The sequence below is a fragment of the Colossoma macropomum genome, unplaced genomic scaffold (assembly GCF_904425465.1).
Source record: "Colossoma macropomum unplaced genomic scaffold, Colossoma_macropomum, whole genome shotgun sequence".
In the NCBI taxonomy this organism is placed as follows: Eukaryota; Metazoa; Chordata; class Actinopteri; order Characiformes; family Serrasalmidae; genus Colossoma; species Colossoma macropomum.
In genome coordinates this window covers 29,123,795-29,151,185 of record NW_023494786.1, presented here as the reverse complement: position 1 = coordinate 29,151,185, position 27,391 = coordinate 29,123,795, and the positions used below count along the sequence as shown (strand labels likewise).

Genomic DNA, 27,391 nt, shown 5'->3' with positions numbered 1-27,391 from the left:
ACTCTGCCTGAACACTTTAATGTCAGCTATAAAAAGTACCTTTCACTCCTTCTCATCATTTCGTTTATCAATGCAGCATGAACATCCACACTTCTGTCCTCTTTTAAGCTTTGCCATAGAGACAAATGGGATATTTTGGATGTCTAGTTGTTCTGTTTCAAACCAGGAATCAGAGTGTCGTTTGGTAAACGCCTTTTTTTTCCTTTCCAAAAAGGACTAATGCACTACATATAACACAGAAACTATTCTATTGTGTTGAAAATGTGCTACATGGTGCTATTCAGGCCAGAAAAGGCTCTTTTAGTTCACATCCTGACCACAATATGCCTAATGTGAAGCACTGCGGTGCTTTATTTTTTAAAAATCCCTTTCTTTGGTACACCCTGCAGGATATAACAGCCCATTGTAGCTTGTAGTTCTGAGATTTTTGGAAGTGTGCCCAGAAGAGAGGACAATAAATCAATCACAAACATGCAAAAAGGGGTCTGAGCTGGACAAAACCAGAACATATGATTCAAAGTTTCGGACTGTACTTGTTCTGATAGTGTTCAAGAGAGACTTCACTATCAATAACTCCATGCTGTGCGCCCCCGGGTTGTGTCTGCGGCCAGCACACACACAGTCGCCCCTGACATGCCAGCCTCTGTGCCTTATGACCGGCCGGTAGCCTCCAAGTCTCCTGCCTTGCCAGTAAATGAGCCCCTTACCAGACCACCGCTTAGTTCTCCCGCTCTGCACTTGTTCTTTCATTCTGGGGTGGGAGGTGTTCGTTCAGGGTGGGTCCCCAGCTTGAGTTGGGTGAAGGGGGAATTTGCCATGCGCTTGTCCCCCAGGCCCCGATGACAGCTTCAAGAGCCATCAGGAAGGCAGGGCTCACATGCCGAGCAAGGATGAAACCCCCTGAGGACTGCGGGGAGAAAGGGAGTGGTGGACGGTGTTCGAGTCCACCAGCGAGGCTGCTAGACTACACATCACGTTCTGTCCAGGTGGCCGAGCTGGGGAGTGGAGGTGGTGACAGGGGGACGAAGGAACAAGCTCTCTTCCCTCTTGGCTCAGGAGCTACCCTTAATGAAAGCCAGCTGATGGTGATCTGGCGTTGAAAGTCTGAGTGCCTTTCAAAGGAGCAGAAAAGGGGGCAGAGAGAAAGGAGAGGGACAAGCAGCAGCAACAGAGACAGACTGAGGAGCTGAAACACTTGGTTTTGGAGAAAAGGACTAAGTCTAGCTTTGAAGCCACTGAAAAGTGGCCATCTTTGGTTTTGATAGTGTTTTGTTGGTTTGGGGTGAAAATAAAGTGAAATGGCTTCTGCACTTTCTCCTGCCCCCAGCATCCTTCCTAAGCCCGGGGTAGCACAGGCAGTGCTACACGTTCGTTTATCTCCTACATCTGTCTTCTAGAGGGTTTTCCATCTACCCCTTTGTGCATGTTTTTAAAAATGCATTTGAAAAGACAAAATGGAAAAGTCAGAAAATTTAACAAAAATGCATAAATATTCCAAAAAATTACGTTTGGATGATGGAAAGTTGGAAGAGAAATGCCAGAAATATGAAGAAAACAGATTTTCAAATAAGTGATGACGTAGTGGGACTGATCATAACAAACACAGCAGCTTATGAAAACCATCAACTGCACCTCAAACTACATAGAATGTACAAAATAATATGCCAAATTAGTACGCCATCATTGGTGCCGTTACTGTTTTGAACATACTATTTAGTATGGTACTGTGCAAATTGACGTTCCCGGGTGTTTAGGTTTAGGTGTGCAAAGGTGAAGTGGAACAGCAGCTTCAGCCCTCATTAAATGGGTGACTGCCCACTGCGCCCAGCGTCTCTGAAGGGTTAGGGCTACAGTTGATTGAGGGCTGTCAAAACTGCTCTACCAAGAGCTACTAAAAAAGTTTAATAATAAAGTTTTTTAATGATAAAGTTTTTGAGACATGGTTTCCCATTTCTTATATTTACCCCTACCCCTTGTTTTCAAGTGTCACCGTCTATCTCAACTAAAATCGGGACACCCTACCCCCAGACATGAATGCGCAAATTGGAGGGGTAAGTGGTAGGGGTGAAATGGGATTGGGCCTTGGTTCGTCTTAAAGGTTCTTCCTCATGATTTTAGTAGAGTTTTTCCATTTGAGTCTTTGTTCCTCTCACTGGTTCTTCCTCATGACCTTAGGGGGTGTTTTTTGTCATTAGGGGCCGGACTTGCATGTCTGCAATGCTGTTTTGGGACAAAGTCTGTTGTAGGCAGAACCCTACAAATACATTTGAACTGAATAATGAGTAACACCCCTGCAAGTGGTAATACTGGATAAGGAGCATGTAGGCTCAGCCTCAGATGGACCGTTCACAAGAGGTTTGAAATTTGAAGGTGGCCATCAGAATTTTATCAGCTGAACTCTGATTGGACGTTGGATTTTTGTATGCACATGTATTTTTTATAGGAAGCATTGCTTAATGCTAGTAAATGGTCCTATCCTGTTAAAGTAGACGGTTCTTGGCCACTTGAGTGACGAAACTCACTCTCTGACAACAGTGAGAATAATAGGAAGTGATTTTCTATTTTCTCCTGCTACGCTTTTGAAACACTGACATTTACTCACGCAAATGGCATTTACCGAAGCACTGGATGAGATCTTTTGTGTAATAATAAAGGTGTGCGCTGTTTGTGTTTGCGTCTGTCTGTTACCTGATCTACAGTAACAATGCCAAAAGGGCAAGAGAGATGAATCGAGAAAGCTTCAGTGATTTGTTTGAACAACATGCAGGAGATTCGTCATGTGTACAAGCTGAAAAACCTCATCTGTTCAGACAAACAGCTCAGAGCTCTGGAGAAACTCAAAGAAGAAAAAAACACAAACAAACCCCAACAGGTTCATTTGGTGCTGGGATCTGTTTCACTACTAGACGCAAAACAATCAGAAAAGAGAACACAAAACTAAACAAAAAACAGAAATATGACAGAGAGAGACAGAGACAGAGGTAGAGCTAGGCCAGGAGTCGGCAACATGCTGTTCTTTTTTTCCACAGCAGAATTAGAAGTTTAGATAATAATAAAATAATCCTCCTTTGCAGTAAAATAAAGCTCTGCTCATCGTTCAACACAGTTTTAACAGTAAATGGTCTTAAACACTGGGGTTAATGTAGAACTGCTAATTCACCCTTTAACGTTGAAGGTTGGCATGCAGACTTCTGGTCAAGTGGTAGACAATAATCTCGTCTAGCTAGTAGCTAACGAACAGGCAAAGAGAAAGATTTAAGATGAACATCGATAATTTGGAGATGACTGGACTTATTTAATCTGCAACGAGAAACAGACAAACACTAAAAAGTCATGAGGCTGAAGTCAGCTTCTTGTTCGAATTGTCCCGTTCCACCTTAAATGGTGCAGAAGTTACATTCTGGCACCTCAGGCACCATTTAAGGTGGAACGGGAAAATTCAAACAAGAAGCTGGTGAATGAGAAGCGACTTTAGCTTCATGAAAAAAAAATCAAACATTGAGAGACGTTTTACAAGACACTTCTCTACTTTTGCAGAAAAGTTTCCTGCCAGAGATGTGAGAAAAGTGGCTAAAGCTGAGCTAAAGCTTAAAGCAGAGCAAAGTAAGTCTGGATTTTCTTTTATATTATATTTTTAGGCTATACTAGTACATTAGCACATACTGAGACATATTTACAGCCAAGATGGTAAAACAAACATAACATGTTGTGGCTCCCAAGGTGGTTTGATTTTTGTCGCAAGGACAAAATGGCTCTTCTTATCATTTTTGGTTGCCGACACATACTTTCTTATTAGCATTTATAAGTGATGATCAAATTTCTGGTAGATAACTTCCCAAGAAATTACTATAGATAGATCATTACAGTATATTATCTATGTTTTAATAAAACATAACAAAAACATAAAAAAAAATAACAAAAAATACTTTCTGGTATCTAGATTATAGTACTTTTTCTAGATTACATTAATTTTCATTTAATATTAGCCTGTTTCACAACGCGCTGCTCTACAATCCCCAGCATGCACTGCAACATTATGCGCTCCGACTCTCCTACCCCAACAACAGTCTATGGGACAGCAGTTACACCTCAGTACTAGACAATTCTACACAACTCCACTCAGTCATATCACCAAACACACTAGCTTGATTTCAGCTGCATTTCACCCAATATTAACACTTAACGTCAGCTCAGCAGCTCAGAAACAAGTCCTAACAAACTTGCAGCAAAGAAAGGATGTCTGGTGTCCAGTTCAAGCAGATAGGTAGGTTTGAAAGACTGAGCTCCAGCAGACATTTAAATTTTGAATATTTCAAATATTCATGTAATTTTTCAAGGTCAACTGCAAGTACCTGTATTTTACTGTTGAAGTTTTTGCATATTTTTAATAAACACTGGTCAGTTCAGGTTATAGCACAACATTAATTAAAAATGAAATAAAACATTTTTTTTCTCTGGCCCACAGATTTGTTGAGTTTTTCTAATATTGCGGTTTTACTCACTGAGTTTGACACCACTGGTCTAAACTGTATAAATTAAAATACATTAATGAATAAAATAACAGTAATTATTAATATGGTAAGTGATTCCAAACCTTTAAGTGCTAGCATATGTTCTTTAATAATTTCAAATGAAGGCTTTTTGTAATTAAAACTGAGACTTTTTGATCCAGGGTTCTTATCGTTAATGTTCTTGATACTTCATATGCAGTACTACACCTCAGTGTTACCCACCCTGGTCCTGGAGTACCATTGTCCTGTATATTGTAATGCTTTCCCTGCTTTAACATGCTCACTTTGTCTCAGTAAGAGGCTGTTCATGAGCTGATGGATTGGATTAGTTGGGTCAGGTGAGTTGGGAGCAATGAGGCCTCTAGAACCAGAGTTGGGAAACACTGCTGTGAATAAATCTACCAATACAGCTTAGTACACTGAATTGAGAAAGGGAGAAAGGGAGAGAGAGAGAGAGAGAGAGAGAGAGAGCTCAAAGATCAAAATTAGCCCTCTGGATGGGTCCTATAGGTGTGGGGAGGGGTGTGTCATGCTATGGACACATCTACAGCTGTTTTTTTTTTATCTGAAGAGCTTATAAATTTAGGGGGTGTGATTTCCGGAGTTTTTTTGTAAAAGGGCAGCACAGTTAGCATTAAAAAAAAAACTTTATTTGAGATTATGTCTGTTATTACCTGCTGTTATGGCAGTTCTATACTGTGGAACTTCTCTTTCACTTTCTCTGACCTTTCAGAATTCACTACACACTTCAAAAACAATTAAAAACAGATTTTTTTTATTTACCTTATGTTTTCATAAAAAAATATAACTCAAACATTTTTATTTATTTTTTTTTATTTTTGCCTTTAATTTTTTCTTCATTTATATATATATATATATATATATATATATATATATATATATATATATATATATATATTGTCTGAACAAAACCTTGTATCTCCAAAATGGTAAACTTACAGGAGAAGAAAAAAAGTACTTTACTTTTAATGTTATTCAATGGAACCAGAGTTTTTTCCAAGTCATTTTGGGTCACTTTTTTGGTCCATTCATCATAAAAGACAACAGGCATTTTTTTTAAATTATGTCAAAAACTGAGAAACAGCAAAAATGGAGATTTTAAATGGAGGTTTTATTCTGACAACAGCAGCACTGCTGTGTCTGATCCACTCAGACCAGCGCATTATATATATATATATATAAAACCGCATTGGATCTTGACCTCAGGATAGACAGAGAGAGAGAAAAAGAGAGAGAGAGAGAGAGAGAGGAATGAGGAGTGACAGAAGGTGCTCCCACTGTATGTGTGTGTAATCCAAAGAGCTAAATCTGGTTTTCAGACAGTGAGAGACAGACTGCATCAGATTAATCACAACTTATTACTGACACAGAGAGCGGGGGGTAGAGAGTCAGAGAGAGAGAGAGAGAGAGAGAGAGAGAAAGAGAGAAAGAGAGAGAGAGAGAGAGACAGTTCCAGTGTTAAAGTCTCTGCTCTTACCCCGCCAGCCGGGTTTACAGATGGGTTTGACGTGGATGTGGACGGTGGCGCTGCGCTTCGCCTTCTTCTGACCGCAATCAAACGCTGTCACACTGATCTCATAGTGCGACCGAGCGTCAAAACTCAGACTCTCTGTGTTCCTGATGTTACCTACACACAAACACATTCACACACACACACACACACACACACGCACACACACACACGCACACAGATTAATTGAGTCTTGAGGCAACGTCTGACCTTGTCCTTGAATGTTCACTTAAAGGCAAAACAGAATAAACAACACCATAACACCCCCAGGACTTGTGTGCAGGCACATGCACTGATAAACCCCAGAGGGGGGGCTTGAGCTCCTGCCTCTTTTCCCTGAGACTGTAAAAGTGGCCTCTTGTTAGTGTGTATAATAACTGTATTTCATATGAACAGAATCTCTTTAGAAAAGCATCACATTCCAAAATGTGGTTATTTTGAACATAATATCAGCAATAATGGACAAAACAAGTCCTTACACCAAGTTTTCATTGTGGTTAAAAACAAGTATTTATAGAGACTCTGTGGAGCTCGCAAATATAGTTATAACTAAACAGAGCTAATAGTACCTAATATTTCTCATTATGAGACTGTTGTAAGAATATTGTAAGATTATTTAACTTATTTCTAGACTTTTTTTACTTGTTTTTAAGCAGCTTTATCTTATAAAACTGTCTTCTTTCATTGTCAGATCATGTTACTTGTTTTAAGCATTACTTCTTGAAATTAGCAAAATTATCAAAATTATTTCTCAAAACAAGTAAACTAATTTAGAAATATTAGATTTATTGACTACATTTAAAAAGGTTTCACTTGTTAAGATATTAATTTTTGCACTGTACTTAGCAATTAAACAGTGTAGTGAGTAGCGCAATAGCTTTGCATGCTGGTGACTGGTGCTACCTTTAGAAACTCTGGAAACGAAAACTATTAGCACCATGTTTGGTTTTGTCTGAAACATGATTACTCTCTCTCTCCTGACATTAATATTATGATTAAATGCAATCAAGTCGTTTCTGAGTCCTGGCAATCACTTGGACAGTGTTTCTCCCATACATTCTGTCTTCTGTTTGGATCTTCAGGCTTCTGAATGGTTTGTTCATGATTCTTCTGACTGTATCCATCCATCTTGTTGCTGGTCCTCCTCATCCTCTTTCACCTTCAGCTCTTAAAGCGTAATGGTCTTCTCCAGTGCATTTGTTCTTCTCAGCAGATATTCGAAAAAAAGAGCTCTAGTTTGGTTATCTGGTCTTTTTTTGTTTTTTGTTTTTTTTTTTCCTGTTAAAGGAACTTTCAAAAGTCTTCACCAACACCAAAGTTCAAAGGCATCTATATTTGTCCTGTCTCACTTATTTGTTGTCCTGCTTTATATCCATAAAGAACCAGAGAACCACAGTCTGGACAATTCTGATCTCAAATCGTTGCATTTGAAGATCTTTTCAAGCTCCTTCATCTTTGTTCTGCCGAGCGCCAATCTGTGTCATATTTCTTCATTGCTGGATCATCTGTTGTTAATAATTGGTCCGAGTGCACTGTTAGAAATAAAGGTGAACATTTTTCGTTTGTCAAGGTCCAAACAATGTAAATGTTCCCTCAAAGGTACAACAGTGGTTTTAAGGTCCAACTGTGAACCTTAAATAAGTTTTTCCAGGTGAAAAGTTCAGATTTGTACCTTTTCATAACCGAATGTTTTAAAACAGAACAGTAAAATAAAAGGCCTGGAGACGAGACGGGGTGTGTGGAGTCAGTACAGCTTAGAACATATCATTTCAGTGGATTATGGTACAGTTATGTTCCCTGACTAAAGGTACTGAGATGAACCCTTGAGGGTACCACCCCAGTGACAAGAGGGGCACTGCCCCAGCGACAGTTTACTACCTTTCTGAGAGTGTAGGTTAAAGCTGTCCACCGTCTCCACATCTTCTCCATCAGTGGTAAAGTTAGCAGTCTTTCCTGTCGTCATAACCTTAGTCATCTTCTGCCAAGGACGCCTCCTCTGCCTGTTCCCTTTTCCCTCCATGGACTGTCTAGAGGACTCCAACTCCCATGAGTCAGTGGGAGATCACATGAATCTCTCCCCATCGCCATCTACCAATGAACATTCGTTCCAGTGCTCTTCCTCACCGGAATTCTAGTTGTCACACCTGTTTGTCATTTCATTTCATTAATTAGACAGTATAATAGCCCAGGCTTTAGTTTGCCAACGCCTTCCATTGCATACTGAGCGTTCTTTGTCTGAGAAGCCTTTTCTGTGTATGACCTGTTTTTTGTGTTTTTGTCTTGCCTTTTTGGGATGGATTGCTTGGTACTTTTGCTCTCTTAGTTTTTCATATAGGACTGGTTTTTGGTTTATCTCTAGATGTCCCTCTTGTTTTGGTTATCCGACTCTCTAGTATTGACCCTAACCTGTTATGACTTCCCTCTTTGTAACGCTCCCAAACTATCAAGTAAACTTAAACCCTTTCTTTTTAACTGTGCGTGTTTGATCTGTGTTGACCTCGTAAACAGTCTTCATATTGAGCTGAAGTCCCATCTTTTCACTCTGTTCTTTAACTGTCCTTATGAAGGCCTTCAGGTCTTCCAGATTTTCCACTATGAGTGTTTTCTCATCTGCATATCGAAGGTTGTTTATGTTTCTTCCACCAATCCTGAATCCTCAATCGCCTTCCTCCAGTCCTGCTTCTCTCATTATATGTTCTCCACACAGGTTGAACAGGTGTGGTGATAGTGGGCAGCCATGTCTAACTCCCTTGCCAATATGGAATCAATCTGTTCGTCCATTTTCTGTCCTGACCGTGGTTTGTTGATTAGTGTAGAGATTCCTCATTAGAAAGACTGTGTGTGATATTAGGGAAATTGTGCAATAGTTTGCACATTTGTTCTTGTCTCCTTTCTTTGGTGTTGGGATATAAACGGACCTCTTCCAATCCGCTGGCCACTGAGTGACTGTAGAATAAAGTGAATTAAATTTTGGCCCATTTAAGAAAAACACATTTGTCAATTCTACGCAAGCTGTCATGTTTCATGTACTGCAACAAATTTAATTTTGTGGCACTATTTTTTTTTTTTAGTAAAACTGAGGGTACAGCCCTGTTGGTCGTTATTTGCAATCGTATGCAAACGTTTGGGCACTCAAGCCTTTTCTAAGTGAAGAAATGTTTACACATCCTCTACAGAGAACACACTTCTGCACATTTTAATGCACAATTACTGTTTATTTGCTGAATTTAACATATTGGGAAAAAAAAATAACAGTGGTGGCACATTGTATATTTAATATATTTTCCAGTATGTTTCACTCAGCAAATAAATAGAAATCATGCAATAAAAATAGCAGAAAATACCATATTTTAGTGTGTACTTTGTAGAAGATGTGTTAATGTATTTTCACTTAGAAAATCAACAACACACGTAATTTGACCAGAGGTGTTCATATGACTATAGATAGATGACTGACATGCTCTGTTTTGATTGGTTGCCCTGTATTGTGCATCACATGAATTGGCAGGGTTAAACTGCTATAGGCTGAATAGGTACATATATGTAAATCAATTGGTTCTCATGACATCACAGAAACAATAAATTCAAAACAGGCTGCTTTTCCAGCTTAGTTTCCATATGTGGACTGTATGAACTGGAGAGTAAATGATATGTTTTAAAACTTTAACAATATTTCATATTGCTTCAAATTCCTTTATTTCAAATCAGCAACGGAAATTCAGTTTCCCATGGCATGGGCACATCCTCCTGACTTTTTTCCACCTTGAATTTATAATCCCCACTGATAATCCATGTTCGCCAGTGATTCTGTCACCATGGTAATGTGTGTGTGGCTGCATGCCACAGCTGGTCGTGAACTGCTATGAGGTGCACTAAGACATGCAAAACCCATGTTTTACCGTTGCGGTCTATGGCGAACGGCGTGTCCTCCGAGGTGATCTGGTAGTTGCAGATTTGACTGTACTGAGGAGAACAGTCCTCATCTGTGGCCTGAACCTGCAGAATGCTGTCGTACACCCGGCCCTCCAGGACAGAGCCAGAGTACTCCAAACTGCTGAAGACTGGAGAAAACTCATTCACATCACCAACCTGCACATGCACCACCGCCCTGAGAGAGAGAGAGAGAGAGAGAGAGAGAGAGAGAGAGGAGAGAGAGGGAGAGAGAGGGAATGTTTAACCCCTTAATATCCCAGATTTACATACTAAGCCTTATTATTTAGTAACTACAGGATTTTTTTTAAGCAAAGAGCTATTCTTAGGTTATAGAAGTGTGACTGCCGGTGGGCTCTGACCATTTAAGGGGTTAAGGGACAATGAAAAATTTCACAATGGCTATATTTGTTGTAAACATGCTTATTTGCATCTTACAGCAGTGCCACAGTATATCAGAGAGTGAGATTTTCTGGTTTAAACGCTCTTCTAATGATGTATCTTGAAGGTGGGAGAAGCCTTTGAAAAACCACAAACACTTTGGGGTGGATAATTAGGGTGGGCTGAAACTTTTCCTGCTATCTGCTAACACAGAAGGAAGACACATAGCCTCCAAAACATCTTCTGAGTTTTGATGATGTCACCATGCACCAGCAGGTGGGGAAAATAATATTAAAAGGGACCTTTTATGCTCATTTTCAGTGTTCATAATTTTATTTTGGGGGCCTACAACAATAGATTTAAAAGCTTCAGTGTTCCAAACACATCTGTCTATCTATCCATCCATCCATCCATCCATCCATCCATGCCACACTTGTGGGCAATAAGGATTGTGTTATGAGATTGCATCATCTTCTAACAAAGGAAAAGGGCTGGAATTCCAACGAGGCATTTCAGGCAGCTGAGAAAAGGTTTCAGTGGGAGAGAGTTACTCCCTCTGGCATATATGACGGCTATATGACTTTACAGACTGTTTGCATGCACAAAAAGCTGGAGGTAAGGGGGAGGAACAGGAAAAATCGGAAAAGCACAAGAGGACCCCTTTAACCAATAACACAGTGTTTCACCTCCCCCATCTATCATGGCGAGAAAATGCTCAGCTAACTCAGAGACCTTCCCTGATATCATGATTCACTCACGTCACAGTACTGAAGAAAAATGCATTATGATTTTCAGTTCATATTGAGTGATAATGTTGATAATCTCACCTTCCTTTGTCTTTGACAAACACAAAAACTCTTCCAAATAACCTGCAGCAAGATTAGGCTAAATTGCTAACGTCCATAGTCCAGCTACTTGAGCAGTTTACACTTAAAGTTCCCATTGTGGAAGTATGAGGGTGTAATTTGTGAGTTCAGATCATGCCTCCAACATGGTGGTGGTAGTATGAGGGAAGACTGACTGAGGGAGGGGGGAGAACTCTGAGAACTTGGGCTGGAGTTCTGTGCAGCTTCTGCCTGTTGCTAGAAGGCCAGACTCCCCTCATAGCTGTAGAGGTGAGAACAGGGAGGAGATGGGGTGGTTCTGGGGATTGCGAACGTTCTGTCACAGGGACAGAAGCTGAGGATGTGAATTTATAGGGCGTTAGATTGGAAGAAGGAGGGGTTAAAGGCATGTTCCTCCCCCTAAACTTCAGTTATAACACAATTACATTCAGCTCACACTTGGATTCATACTGGCCAACTAGCTCTCCTTTAATCATATAGTAAACTAGCGTTGCAGCACAAGCCTAAAGTGAACATAATTATAGCTGATAATTATATACTTGCGAGAGCATACTCCATACAAAACAGAGTAGATGACTGGTGTGGATGGTGGCAATGGGGTAACCGGTCTGTGCAGCAGTCTTGTCCACAAAAAAACCATAAAAAGGTAAAAGTATGGATAATTATCCCATTTAAAGGCAGTTTCCCAGCTTTATTTTACTTTATTCAGCTTAAATTTACCCAGACAATGCACATTAATAAACATTTCTGTGAATGTGCTAGTTTAGCCAACTTGGCTAATTTTCAGCTGGCTACATCACACAGTGTCAGTTTTTTTTGTTTATTTATAGCCAGTGAGGAAAAATGTTTAAAGGTTTATGCTTAGATGCTGTGAAAATAATACAAAACTCACCCTTTCAGAGGTCAACTCAGCCAAAGCAGCAGCGCTACTGGCCAAGGATGCGAATTTGCATGTTAGAATTGAACTCGAAATTCCGTTCACAAAAACTGGATCTTAAGAATAGTGACTTTCTTCAGGAACGCAGGCTTTCCCTACACTCTCCGAATAAAAAAACTGTACCTTTTAGGGTACAAACGCTGTCACTGGAGTGATACCAGTGTTACTTAGGGAACATCATCAAATCATCTTTAGTTGCAGTTATATTTGAAGTTGCTTTGACTCCATATTCCCTGTTCAGTGAGCTCAGCCTGGCCATTAAAACTGACAGCTGCAGGCTGATCAGGCTGCTTTCAGTGTGGCCTTGGAGTGAAGGAGATACACCTGCACTCTGTAACAGAGCTGTTTTAATTACAAACATGCTCTGCAAGAAAATCTCTAGCATCTCCCTCAAGACTGCAGAGTGCAGTAAGACAGAAAAGCTGCCCTGTTTACTAGTAGATAGGATTGTGGTAACACTTTATGTGGATGGTCCAGTATAGATGCTTTGAAGATGCTCACCTTATCTTTACCCAACATTCAACCAAGTCTGTTACATTTAACCTAACTTCATGCATTGTAACCCTAACCTTAAACTCAAGCCAAAACCCAAACCAAACCTTAGTCACTATATTGTGGACGTTTTTTGACAATATAGAAGTTAAATGATTTTTTAAAGGTTGTGGCTGTGTGTCTGTGTCTGTGAGTGGCCTTGAGGTATGAGTACGAGGAGGCCTGCTGTGAGTGGCCTTGTTGGAAGTGTTGGCTGTGACTTGATGGGACACACATACATACATACAGCTGTCTACAAGTCTGTTTATATCATGAAAACATTAAGATTATCACTGGGAAAAGGGGAGAAGTGCATTTGTAGCTGAAATAAATAAAAAAAAAACAAATAAACTATAATATAATAGATGAACCAAGTAAAGTTTAAAGGCTTGAACCTGAGAACGGCCTTGGCCTTCAATGTCTTAAAAAATATATATATATTATTCCCTGGTTTGGAAATAAGGATGGCAAAAATAGCCGTAACTTTTGGAGATATTAGTGTGCAAATCAAAAAGTTTGAAATGTATGGGAAGGGCAGTGAGGAGCCAGGTGTTCCCCCTCCTTGCCCAAAAAAAGAGTATAAAAAGCGTAGATTTTTGAGGGTCCGTCGGTTGTGCTAACTCAAGATTAATGCTTGATGCTGAAAAGCCTTAATCTTCAATAAAGAATTGTGCCTTTTCCTGCCAATCCTGGTGTTGTTGAGTTTATTTTAGTGCTATGTCAGGAGCAAAGCTGCGGAGACATTTTTCCACGACAATATCACGGAAAAACAAACACTTCCCACTTTATTTCCATTAAAAAACTGTTGAAGTGTGGAAACATTGTTAAACATTTCAAAATGTACCATTTACTCCCCAGTCCATAAATAATAATAAAGATTCAAATCTTATAATGTCACAAAAAACAATGCATTTACATATATCTGCATATTCAGTCTAAAGCAGTTTAGCCCCAGCCTTGTAAACCAAAGTTACAAGGAGTGTTTCAGCCCAGACGTTTTGAATGAGGCACAATACAGGACAGCCAATCATAAGTTTATTGACATTTATGACTTTTTTTAATGAAACTACACAAACATCATAAAAGGACCTCAAAGAAACAAAAATAAATGTAAGGTAGGGGCCCAACAGGTTCCAACCCCAACATAACATTACTAAAGAAGTTGGTGCACATTGATAAAACACAGGATGAATGTACACAATTGGCCTGACTGAATGTCTTTGGATTGTGGAAGGAAACCCCCACAGACACAGGGAGAACATGCAAACTCCACATAGAAAAGACTCTGGTTGCCCAGCCGGGGAATCAAAGCCAGGCGAGAGCACTACCCACTGTGCCAGCATGTAGCCCAGGCTGTATGTAGGCCGAATATTATTAAATGGTAGTTCTATGGGTTGGGGTTTGGGTTGAGGTTGAGGTTAGAGTTAGGATTAGGGCTAGGGTTAGGGTTAGGATTAGGTTTTGGGTTGAGGTTAAGTTTAGGGTTAGGATTAGGGCCAGGGTTAGGGTTAGGATTAGGTTTTGGCTTGAAGTTAGGGTTAGGATTAGGTTTTGGGTTGAGGTTAAGTTTAGGGTTAGGATTAGGGCCAGGGTTAGGTTCAGGTTTTGGGTTGAGGTTAAGATTAGGATTAGGATCAGGGTTAGGTTCAGGTTTTGGGTAAGATTGGTAAGGTGAGGTTTTGTGTAATGGAAGTAACATATTAACAACACATCTACTCAATGTAAGTTATGTACCAACAGAACATCTACAAGATATTTACTTCAGTGTATTCAGACGCTTCACTACGGCTACTTCACTGATATGTTGTTGACGTGTTACTGACCATCTGTTAAGTGTTTATTAATCATCTAAAAAGGACCACTCCAAATAAAGCGTTACCCTTGTACCTGTAAACCACTGTAGAACGGAACTGAGAAAGAGATAGAGAGAGAGAGAGGGCGGGATAAGGGAAGGGGTTTCTGTTTCTGAACTAAAGAAGAATGCTTACAGTGGAATAATGAACGCAGTAGAGGCATGATAACATTTTCTAATTTTAAGGACTGTTTTAATTAAACAGCCTCAAATAAAGCCCTGAGGAGATGAGGATCCTGCTCTGTGGTGAATTAGCGCTGCTGTAATTTTTAGAGTAGGAATGGACGTTACTATCAGATGGTGATTAGTTAAAACCACAGTATCAGCGTTCACGCCAGTGTCATAATGAAGAGATATTTAGGCCTGATGTGTTGTAGTAATTATCTCCTGTTATGGATGAGCAGCCACGTTTTGTGGTTCTGCGCTGAATGGAGTTTTTCATCATTAATGGAGTAAAATGAGACGTGCTGTGCAGCGTGGATCTAACACTGCCTTTCACTGCAAAGCTACGGGGGTCTATTTCATAAAGCTACATGCCCTACGCTCTTAGCAAAAAAGGTTCTGTATAGTACCAAAAAAGGTCTATTGGCTTGTAATAATAGGGTTCTTTGAGTAATCATGTTTCTATATAGAACCATTTTCTTTAGTAAAAAGACCTTGAAGATCTTTATTTATTTATTTTTTTTAAGTTGAATTTAAAAAAAAGGGTCGTTTGGCTTGTAACAATAGAAGAACCTTTTTTGGTTCTATGTAGAACACTTCTCAAAAAGGGTTCTACATAGAACCCTCTACAGCACATTCTCCATCAATCTGAAGAACCTTTTCCCGATGCAAAGAGCAAAGTGTTCTTTGAATAATCATGGTTCTATGTAGAAAAAGGGTCCTTTGGCTTGTAACAGTAGTGGAACCCTTTTTGGTGCTATATAGAAAACTTTTTTAAAAAGCGTTCTGCATAGAACCCTCTACAGCACCTTTAGTCATGCAAAGGGTTCTTTGAGTGTTCATGGTTCTGTAGAGAACCATTTTCTTTAGTAAAGAACCCTTGAAATACCATATTTTTAAAGAGTGTACTCTATAAATTTAATATTATTTTAAATATAATCTACTAACATGTCCAAATGTTTAATACTGATTGATGTCGGCATATCCACAGATGCAGACACAGAATTATTTATTATGGAGTATTAATTTATTCATATTTCCCAACCCTAATTCTACCTCCAGCACTACTAGGCAACAGCAAATGACAGCATTCTGCTAAACATCAAGAGCTAGACTAGAGCAGGGGTGCCCAAGCCTGGTTCTGGAGATCTACCACCCTGCAGAGTATAGCGTCTATGCTTGTCTAACTCACCTGATTCAGGTAACAAATGCCTTCAGTAGCATCTGAGTATTATAGCCATGTGTGTTGGATCTAAACTCTCCAGGGTGGTAGATCTCCAGGACCAGGATTGGGCATCTCTGGAGCAGAGAAACTTGAGAGTGGCTTTTGGGGGGGGGGTGTTGGGGGGTGTCGGGCATACCCTTTTTGTGGTGGATTTTGCTGTAATCCAGCAGAAAAAGATTAACGAGTTGTCCACTTTGGCTCCGCGAGATTAAGAAGATTTACGAAGACCAAACATGGCAACACAAACGCAAGACTAGAAACCATAGGGCTACTTTCACAATGATCAAACTCAATCAATTTTAAATGTCTGTATTAAAATATATTTGATTTGGAGGTCTTCTCATTTTTCATATCTCCAAAACTACACACATCCATCCTCCAGCACTATTAGGAATCTATTAGGAAGGTTCACTAGATAATTTGTTAATATCTGTAAACGAGCTATATAATGAACAAACAAAATACAGTGTGACCAAGACCGCACGGGCAGCAAAATTTAGGGTATTTGGTCACACTTTATTTCAATGGTCCCCTTTAGATGCTCTACAGATACTTAAGTCATTAACAAACTTTCTGGTGATGTTCAGTTGATTATCAACAACATTATGGTTGGGGTTAGGATTAGGAGTAGATGTAGGTTTTGCCTTGAGGTTAAGGTTAGTGTTAGGTTTAGGATTAGGGGAAGATGTAATAAACTCTTTCACACTGAACCTGAAGTTCAAATGGATATTCAGTTCAATGCTTCTTAAAGACAGACTGAGCATTTACGAAGAATCTACAGTGGACCATCCAAATAAAGTGTTAGCGTGTATTTTGCCACAGCCAGTATGACAGTGAACTTAATATAATAAATACTTAAACAAACATGCATGTACATAAATAAACTCTTTACCCAACCTTTTCTTTCTTTGTTGATCTTGCAAATAACTTTTTTGCATACTGTTCTATTTTTGTTAGCCTCTTTCTGCAGGCCCCCAGTGACCACTCTGCTGGCAATTTACACAGATATTCATAATTAACATAAACATATAAAATATTCTTGCTTCTAGCTCTGTTTTCAAATTACCTAGGACACTGTCCATAGTCATAACTAGCTATGAGCTAAGTTTTTTTTTTTTTTCACATAACTGCACTGATGAGATTTAATGTGGAAAGGGCTCTGTTCTTATAATGCGGTAGCCTACAAATATGATGAGTAGCAGTGGTCAAAACCCCTTTTTTCACCAAAGCAAGGCGAAATCTGCCTGGGAAATCATGTAAATGTGTATCTAGACAGGACTAAAATGAGCCAAGCAGTGCTGAGTTTGGTGAAAACCTGTAATTTGGCCTGTAATTTTCTCAGGAGAGGAGGGAGAAAAACACCGACAGTCCAGGTTCATATATAGCATAACTGCTAGTAGGTTCACAGCCGCTGATCTTTGTTGCTCTCCAGCTTAGTTTCCTCTGGAGAATCAGTGATACTGTAATATTTTATTTGAGGGAACAGACACTAATATTAGATAATGATTAGTTAAAACCACAGTATCAGCGTTCACATCAGTGTTATAATGAAGAGCTATTTAGGGCTGGTGGGTTGTAATAATTATCTAGTCTTATGGATGAGTGGCCACGTACGCTGTGCTGCAGCGGACGGAGTACTTCAACATTAACGAAGTAAAATGAGAGGTGAGATCTAAAGTTTATGTTTTCTGCAAAGCTACAGGGCTTCATTTTCCAAAAGCTACACCACCTGCACTGTTATAAATCGTATTCATTTTTAAATGACTCCCATATTATACACTTTTCTTCTATGTTCTTTTCTTGACAAATTCATAATAGAAATAATGCCTTCATGTTCACACAGCAGGTAAAAGTGGCCCAAATCTGATTTTCTTACCAAATCTGATTTTTTAATTTGGCTGTTCACACATCTTTTAAATCTGACCTGTATGAGACATCAGTCTGAACAGATCAGCTCCTAAACTGACCCGCATGCGCTAAAGAACAATGCTTCACGCTGCTTCACACGGCTCATCCAGAGATAAACAATCATCACTGCCAATAAACGCCAGTCGCTCCCAGAGGGTTCAGCTTCATCTTCACCAGCATCACAGGAGCCATCATGAAGCTTCATTGACTGACAGCTGGGCTCATCACCCAGAATGTGTTCGAGCTTGCCATTAAAAGTGCACCTTATTCAGCTGTGGTCACTTCTCTGGTTCGTGTCCTTGGATTCTTTAAACTTTGCTTTCAGACTTTTCTTTGACGCTGCAGCCTCGTTCTCCTACAGCCGCGTTCGGCCATTTCTTTTGAAATCTCTTCGAACACAGAGCAGTTTGGATAAGTCTCTAATAATTTTTGTACAAAAACATCAGCCCAAATGTTTATGAGGTCTCAGCAGCGTGAAATCATGATGAATGTCGAGTTGAACTGACTGAAAAGTTGCATGAATTCCAATGTAGCTGTTCACACTGAGTCGCATTGCTGCATATCGGATATGAATTGGATTTCAGTACTACATATGAAAGTGTCTCAAATCGGAATTGAAAGTGTCAGATTTAGTGTGTTTTTTGCTGTTCACACTGACACACAGATACACATCTGTGTCAGATATGAAGAAGAGGATCAGATTTGGGCCACTTTTACCTACTGTGTGAACAAAGCCTAAGGCTGCATTCACATTACAAGCCTCATTGCTTAAATCCGAAATCTGAAATGACCCACATGAGCACATCCTACTCAGTAATGTCACATGAACGAATCACGTGCATCATCAGCAAACAAACTAACGTGCAGAACGAGCTAAGATAATTAATTCTGATCAGCTCTCAGCTGTTCATTATTAGAGCGAGACAAAGGCGAAAAGATTATTTCTTAGCTGTATTTTGCTCTGTTGGGCTGCAGGATCCAGTATTTAAATTCCTACGTAGCGCACTATGTAGGGAGCAGGGAGCCATTTGAGATTCTGCCCCAGTGTGAAAAGAGGGCACAGCTGGATTGGTGCTAAATAAGAATCCGTGGTAATTTGGTGACCAAAAAGTACGTATAAAGTGAAGGTTTCTGCATTAAACAGTGCCGTGTTGTCATATGTTCATTGTTATACAACAGAAAGCTAAAAAATCATGAAATGACCACAAAATACAGCAATGAGTGACCGAATGTCCTCCTCATTCAGTCCATGATTGCGTGGCTAAGATATCACACTCTAAAGCAGGGGTGTCAAACTCACTAAAAGGGCCACATTAAAAAATCTTAGCAAATCTGTGGGCCTGCTGTGTTTTTATTTTATTTTATTTTTAGTTAACATTTCGCCATGACCCCAACATTGTTTATTCAAAATATGCCAAAACCGCAACAACAAAACAGGCATTGAACGCTTATTCTAAATAGAATAAATTGTTTAAGGTAGTTGTTTTTTAAACTGCCTATTTGCTTGAACTAGACACCAGGCACCTTTTCTTTTTAGTGTAACCGCTGGCCCATAGACTGCCATTGGGGGAAGGGGGTCAGAGAGACACTATGTTACAGTGCACGCTGGGGACTGCAGTGCAACTCAGGGTCAAATGGGCTAAAATTAATAGAAAATCTAAATAATTTCGCAGGCCGAATAGGACAGTGTCACGTGTCTGACTTGTGTTTGACATGTGGGCTCTAAAGGAACTACATTTTTGAATACTTGTTTATGTCTATTTTAATAATAAATTATTTTCTGAAAAATTGTATGTTTTATCATATTTTATGTTGGCTGCCATTTTATAAAAGCAATAAGCCACTCGAGGCCTCACGTTACTGTGATTTTTTCACAGAGAAGGGCGTTTTAAGAGTTAAGGACACACTTCCCATGATAAAATCGCAGTAACATACTGCCTCTTGTGGCTTATTGCTTTAATATATACATATATCATTGGACTTGGAGGTCTTCTCATTTTTCATATCACCAAAAACTACACACATCCACCCTCCATTACTGTTCTTCCTCCCCTCTGGCACACTGACATATTGACCGTAAGTGCTAAAATACGTCCGAGCTTTCAGTGTGCTGTAATCTCTAACCTCAATCCTCACCGAGAGAGAGAGAGAGAGAGAGAGAGAGAGAGAGAGAGAGGAGAGAGAGAGAGAGAGGGAGAGAGAGAGAGAGAGAGAGAGAGATGAATATGGTAGATCAGCTCCAGACTGAATAATACTATATGGATTAAAAAGATACAAAGTGATAATGATGCTCTCTCGCTTTAGTCCTGTCTCTCTTTCCTCTATCACTCTGTCTCTCTTTTTTCTTTCTCTTATTTTTCCCACTCTTTGTCTCACTCGCTCTTTCCCTTTCTTTCCCTTTCTCTTTGTCTCATTTTCTCTTTTCTGTCTTTATACCCCTCTCTCTCTCTTTCTCTCTCTCTCTCTCTCCCTCTCTCTCTCTCTCTCTCTCTCTCTCTAACAGAAACAGCTGGAAGTCTATGTGACACTGTGTGAAATAGAGCAGGTTAATAATTTATGGATGTTGTTGGTGTCCACCATCGCTCTCTACTCTGAATCTGTCAAACTGTCACACTGTCCCAAAGTCTCCCTTTTCCTGCTCTCCAAATCTCCACACACACACACACAGACTCAGCTGTAATGAATCATGTACGCGTGTGTGAGGGCGGTGGTGTTAACACACAGACAGGGATGTTCTGGGAGGCCTGCAGGACAGAGACAAATCCCCCATTAGCACGGATTTAAATGTATGTGTGAGACTGAGTTGGTTAAGTACTTTTACAAAAGCTTTATGTTTCATACGAAAGAATGAAACCATTATATTCAGTTACTGAGGTTAAGATTAGGCTTAGCAGTACAAAAACCTTATGACATGTAAGTACATATAAATTACATACTGAACACACACACACACATTTTCTAAGCCTCTTATCCTTCTATAGAGAGAGAGACAGAGAGAGAGAGAGATAATGTACATGGGACATATTGTTATTATTATTAGGTACATTAACTACATCTATCTATCTATCTATCTATCTATCTATCTATCTATCTATCTGGCACATACACTGTAGAGATAAAAGGTTTTGGGACACCCCTCCTAATTATTGAGTTCAGGTTTAGCCACACCCATTGCTAAAAGGTGGATAAAATTAAGCACATAGCCTTGCAGTCTCAATAGACAAACACTGGCAGTAAAATGAGTCGTATTGATGAGCTCAGTGACTCTAAACATGGCTCTGTCATAGGATGCCTCCTCTGACGCAAGTCAGTTTGTGAAATGTCTGGTCAACTGCAAGTGCTATTATTGTGAAATGGAAGCATCAAGGAGCAACAACTGCCACGAAGCAGTAGACCACGCAAACTCACAGAGTGCTCAAGCGCACAGTGCCTGTCGCCTGTTGAATCACTCACTTAAGAGTTCCAAATTGCCTCAGGAAGCAACATCAGCAAAAGAACTGTGTTAGGAGCTTCACAAAATGGGTTTTCAAATGGGCAAAAATTCCCACAGACACTCCAAAATCTTGTAGAAAGCTTCCCAGAAGAGTGGAAGCTGTTATAGCTGCAAAGGGGGAACAACTCCATATTAATGCCTATGGATTTAGAGTGGGAGTCATAAAAGCTCCTGTGGGTGTAATGTGTAGGTGTCCCAATACTTTTGTCCAATATAGTCTGAAAATGTGATGATGACTGGACCAATAGAAATACTATAAAATCACTTGGAATAAAACCTCTTTACATTATTTTACATTAAAAGTTAAGAATGTTCTTGTCTTCTCCTGAAAAGTTACCATTTTGGAGCTACTTGGTTCTTTTTTGGACAGTGACAATATGAGACATATTATTATTACAAATAGGTACTTAAATACACAGGTCACAGGTCAAACTGTCTGATCCACTCCTACCAGTGCAGCACATACTAACACACCACCACCACGTCAGTGTTACTGCAGTGCTGAGAATGATCCACCATCCAAATAATACTCTGTGGTGGTCCTGTGAGGGTCCTGACCACTAAAGAACAGGGTAAAAAGGGGCTAACGAAGTATGCAGAGAAACAGATGGACTACAGTCTGTAACTGTAGAACTACAAAGTGCTCCTATATATTAAGTGGAGCTGATAAAATGGACAGAGGGTGTAGACAAAGGAGGTGGTTTTAATGTTATGACTGCTGTTTTGCATGATTTGACAGCTTCAGTCATCCATATAGAGGAATATATATGATCTCATGTCTTGACTTCGTAATAAACAAACCTGTGTGTTTGTGCGTGTCTGTGTTGTGTTCCAGAAAAGTGCAGGGCTCCAGGCGGCCCCGTTATTTTTAAAAAGTGCCAGAAGTTCAAGCAGAAAAAAAGGAATGACTCAAACTGACAATCGATTTATGAAAAAAAAAGATTTGATATAGATTATCCTGTATGTTTGTCATTGTGACTCCTTCTGTCTTTATCTGAACTGTGAACTAGACTGACTCTGACTGTATACAGTTCACACCAGCCGGTCAACTGTTACTTTCTAACCCAAAGTCAGTGTGAGGTGTTCTTCGTTTAAAGCCATGGTTCAGCCAAAGAAACGAAATCTTCAGCCTTACTACAAATGAGATCAATCAACCAAGACATGTTAGTGTCTGAACTTTAGTTTCGCACTGGAGCTACACAGCTAATGTCGCTGACATGGCCAATTCACAGTTATGTATACATTTATCCGTTGTTCAGATCAGTACGAGTTCCCTCAAGCCACTTTTAGCCCTTGTGTTTTGCCCAGGTTCAAAGTGCACATTCAGAATCAGAACGATTATGATCAAAATTGATTATGCCTCTGCTGCTTAATCGCTATTGGCTGATTGGCTGATTGGCCATGTCAACCAAAAATATTTCATTCTTTGCAAATTCACAACGTACAGAGGTGCGGAGAAGCCATGAGCTGTTGCTATAATTGTATGAATTGTTATCTTGAGATAACAAGATAAGTATCTTGATACGCCATGATAACAATTTAGCTATCTTGAGATAACAAGTAACTGGTTATTTCAAGACAATTTTGCTGTCTTGGGACAACAAGATAAGTAACTTGTTATTTCAAGATAATTTTGTTGTCTTGAGAAAACAAGATAATTAACTTGTTATCTCGAAATAACAAGCCAGAAAATTATAACTACCTTATGGTCTCTCTGGTAACTATGGGTTTTTTACCACAGTGGATTTTTAAATGTAAAATAAATATCATGTAGCCTACAATACAGGGCAACAGTGAGAGACTAACCTTCATTTACTCGATTTCCACTCAAAATTGACAAGTTATTAATTTTTCTGAGTCAAGAAAAGATGTTTTGCACATATACTATAGGCTTTGATCCACCATCACTGTGATATAAATACAACAGATTATGATTTTAAAATGCAAAACACATAACTCACTGACTCATCTAAGCCGCTTAACTTCCTGGGACGTGGGGGTGCTGGAGCCTATGCCAGCACTCGTTGGGCAGAAGGCAGGAAACACCCTGGACAGATCACCAGTCCATCACAGGGCAGACATATACAGTCACACATCGAGACAATTTAAAATCTGTCTTTGGACTGTGGGAGGAAACCCATACAGACACGGTGAGAACATGCAAACTCCACTTAGAAAGCCCCTGGTCACCCAGCTGGGGATTCGAACCTAGTCCCTTCTTGCTGTGAGGCGACAGTGCTACCAGCAGTGCAACACTGCTAGCTAAATCAGTAGGCTTTAGCCTGGCCCCAGTCACTGCTTCTGTTTTGAAGTTGTGTTGTATTATCCACTCATAAAATACTACAGCCGGCATGAGACAGTTCACTGTTAACAAGCATATCACTGCCATTGGAACGAAACCTCATATCTCCATATTTGTTGTTTTTCAGTTTTTGACATAGTTTGAAGGGCCATTTGTCCTTTACATTGTCTGTAAATTTCACGATGAATGGACCAAAAGAAACGGCCCAAAATGACTTGGAAAAAACGCTGGTTCCATTGACTTACATTAAAAGTAGAGCAGTTTTTTTCCTTCTCCTGTAAAGATACCATTTTGGAGATACGAGGTTTTGTTCCGACAGCAGCGATATTGATGGCACAGTGTCTCATTATGTCTCATTAACTGTATGAGTAGCGCCTACCTTCCCATTAGCTGGAGTTTGGTAGAGACACTAGACTATCTAGATAGGTAGATAGACAGATCGATAGACAGATAGATAGATAGATAGATAGATAGATAGATAGATAGATAGATAGATAGATAGATAGATAGATGGGGTAAATCAGTGAGAAACTAGTTCAACAGAGTTCAACATCTATATGCATCAAAAATAAACATGTAAAAATAGTTAAATGATTAATGAAGAAATTAAGTTACAGGGTAACTGGAGTCAAATCTGTTTATGGGTCATGGAAGAATGAGGGATGGAAAAGAAACAAATGAAAGGAGAAAGTGCATAACAATTATGGGCAGGAAAAAAAGCAATGATTTGGTAAAAAAAAGAGGGTAAACTGAGAGTTTATTCACTATGAGATGTAGGTTATTTTTCTGTAAAATGACCTCACTGAAATTTTGATCCCACTTATGGTCCTGACAGTGTACCATCCAAATAAAGCATTACCCACCAAACTCTTGGTCACGCTCCCTTAGCTGAGAACAAAGGACTGCAGAGAGTCTCACTCTGCACAAAAGCAGTATAAATCAATGGCTCTTTTGCCTTTAGACTCTGCTCTTACGGCGCTATTGAAACCGCGGGCTCTGAGCATTATGGCTTATCAGTTTATCCAAATAGCCTGAGCTACAGAACCCATTTGACTCTCCACATTGTGTTCATCAAAGTTGGTGTAAGGCTCCATTATTCACAAATCACCCCAAAGCCTACAGCGTATAATAAGAATAGCTTAGAAATAATAAGAATAGCTCAGAAATAGCTTTATTTAACAATGACCAGAGAGAGAGAGAGAGAGAGAGAGAAGATGGAAGAACTCTTTATCCTTTATGGGTGTACATTGTAGCCATACCAGGGCACATTTTGCACTGTGTCTGCACTCCTAATTCGAATTGTTGGGGGGGTGGGGGGTGGTGGCTTGATTTCCCATTAGAGTAAAGGGTCCATCATAAGAGAGACAACATTGAGCTTGTTAATTCCTTGAATAAAATCTGACTGAATGAATGTCACATGAGCTGACCATCTTATTTTCTACATTTTAATTGTGGTCAACACTGGACTCCTCCCCCTGGATAAACTGTAAACTCACTCTGCCTGAATTCATAACATAACCATACAGTCTAGTTCACCGAGCAACATCACTCTGGTTTAAAACTGGAGAAACTTAAAGTTTGAGCGCATCTCAAACTGCCTTTAAGTACTTTTGACTCAAAGTCAGTGGCAGCCATGAACACAGAGAAAACAAAATGTTAGCAGGCAATGATATATGCTAACAAATATGTTTTTGTTAGCAAGGGTTTTTAAATTTGAGACTGTTTGAGGAAGTGTTCATGTTCAAATGTTTCAAAACAGAGTAATAAAATAAAAAGCCTGGAGACAAGGCTTGTTCCCTGACTAAAGGTACTGAGATGTACCAATGAGGGTACCACCCCAGTGACAGTTTCATACCTTTTTTCACTTATTTGAAAATAAGTGAAAAACCTATTTAAGAATAAACACTTATTTTTGTGCAAAAACCAGCATATAACCATCATTTTATCAGTTTGTTCACCAAACTGAATCATAATTTGGTTTTACATCTTCTGAGAGACACCAAGCCAGCCTGATGATCACTATATTATGTTTTACTGTCTAAATAATACATTTTAATGAATTGCAATATGAAAAATATGGTTCTTCAAGGGTTCTTTAGTAAAGATAAGAGTTCTATATATATAACCATGAGCACTCAAAGAAACTTTTGCATGCTTAAAGGTTTAAAAAAAGGTTAAAAGAACATTTTGCATGCTGAAATATTTCTTTAGATTGGTGGAGAGTGTGTTTTATATTTTTAAAAGGGCCAAATATATAGCAATTTAACATGGCAAATTAAATTATGATTGTATTTCTCAGATTGATCGAGAATGTGTTGTATACTATATACTATATATATATATATATATATATATATATATATATATATATATGTAAATGGAACGATATACAACACATTCTCTATCAATCTGAAGAACCATTTCACTATGCAGAGAACCCTTTTGATGCTATACATAGAACCCTTTTGAAAATGGTCTGTTTAGAACCACATACAACACATTTTCCATCAATCTGAAGAACCATTTCACCATGCAAAGAACCCTTTTTGGAGCTATATACAGAACCCTTTTCAAAAAGATCTTATATAGAACCATAAACAACATATTCTATATCAATTCAAAGTACCATTTTACTATGCAAAGAACCTTTTTGGTGCCATATATATATATATATATATATATATATATATATATATATAAAACCCTTTTCAAAAAGGTTCTGTATAGAACCACATATAAAACATTCTCCACTAGTCTGAAGAACCATGCTAAGAACCTTTTTAGCATGTAAATGGTTCTTTGACTTTACTTGGTTCTATATAGAACTATTGAGTTTACTAAAGAACCCTAAAGAACCATCTTATTTAAGAGTCAGCTGAATAAAGGCAGACTATTAGAGGTACATGCAGTGTCTATTTGTCAGCTTCTGTGTAAAAATCCTTTTTATTGATATAGATATGAAATTAAAGAGACCCCTGCCTAGTAATCGATCTGAAAAACTACAGGGGTAAATCTCACAAAAATATATAGTGAAAATATATAAATATACTACATATAGGTCAACTCGTGGGCAGACTTTCCAGCTGGAGACCCTGCCACAGTTCGAACCCTGCCTGTATGTACATCTGACCCAGAATGAGCGAGGAAGAGAGAGTGGACTGTGATGGCTTTAGTCAGGAGCACAGACAGAAATTAGCTGGAAAGAAGGACTGGATTAAAGGGGTGATGGAAATGAGGGCAGAATGGTGTGTTGGCTGAGTGTGTGGAAAGAAGTCCAAGTGAAAGTAAGAGATTTAGAGATTGAAGGGAGAAAATGTCAAAGGTTGGGAGACAGCATGAGTCAGAAGAGAGAGGACGGAAGAGACAGAGACGGAGGGGAAAAGGACAAAGATAATGATTTGACAGAGATGTCACGTTGGGGCTTTTTAATATGAGCACTGTGGAGTGATGATTCATGGGACGGGATGTGCAGTTTTAAGACCAGGGTGAGCCGTCATACTTCTGTCATTAGGCAGGGATGAAGTGAACTTTCAGATGTTGTATGAAGAGTGGATGTTTACATCAGCCCCCCTCTGCCCCACATACACCCACACACATTGGTAGCATCCAAAGATGCATTATACAACAGAGAGCATAGGACAGAAAACCAAACTTTACAATAGGCACAATGCAGTCAGACCGTTCTCCTGGCAACCGCCAAATCTAGACTCGTCCATCGGATTGCCAGATGGAGAAGCGTGATTTGTCGCTCCAGAGAACGCGTTTCCACTGCTCTAGAGTCCA

At 39.4% G+C, this 27,391-nt stretch overlaps 1 protein-coding gene across 1 annotated transcript in view; it reads right to left on the bottom strand.

Moving 5' to 3' along the window:
- Positions 1 to 27,391, bottom strand: part of LOC118826664 (calsyntenin-2) — a 166,289-nt gene that overhangs the window by 82,467 nt on the left and 56,431 nt on the right. The window contains exons 4-5 of the mRNA XM_036597697.1: positions 9,942 to 10,150; positions 6,010 to 6,159 (exon numbers count right to left, since the gene is read on the bottom strand). Of these exons, the coding sequence (XP_036453590.1) occupies positions 6,010 to 6,159; positions 9,942 to 10,150 (359 nt within the window). The remainder of the gene's footprint in view (positions 1 to 6,009; positions 6,160 to 9,941; positions 10,151 to 27,391) is intronic.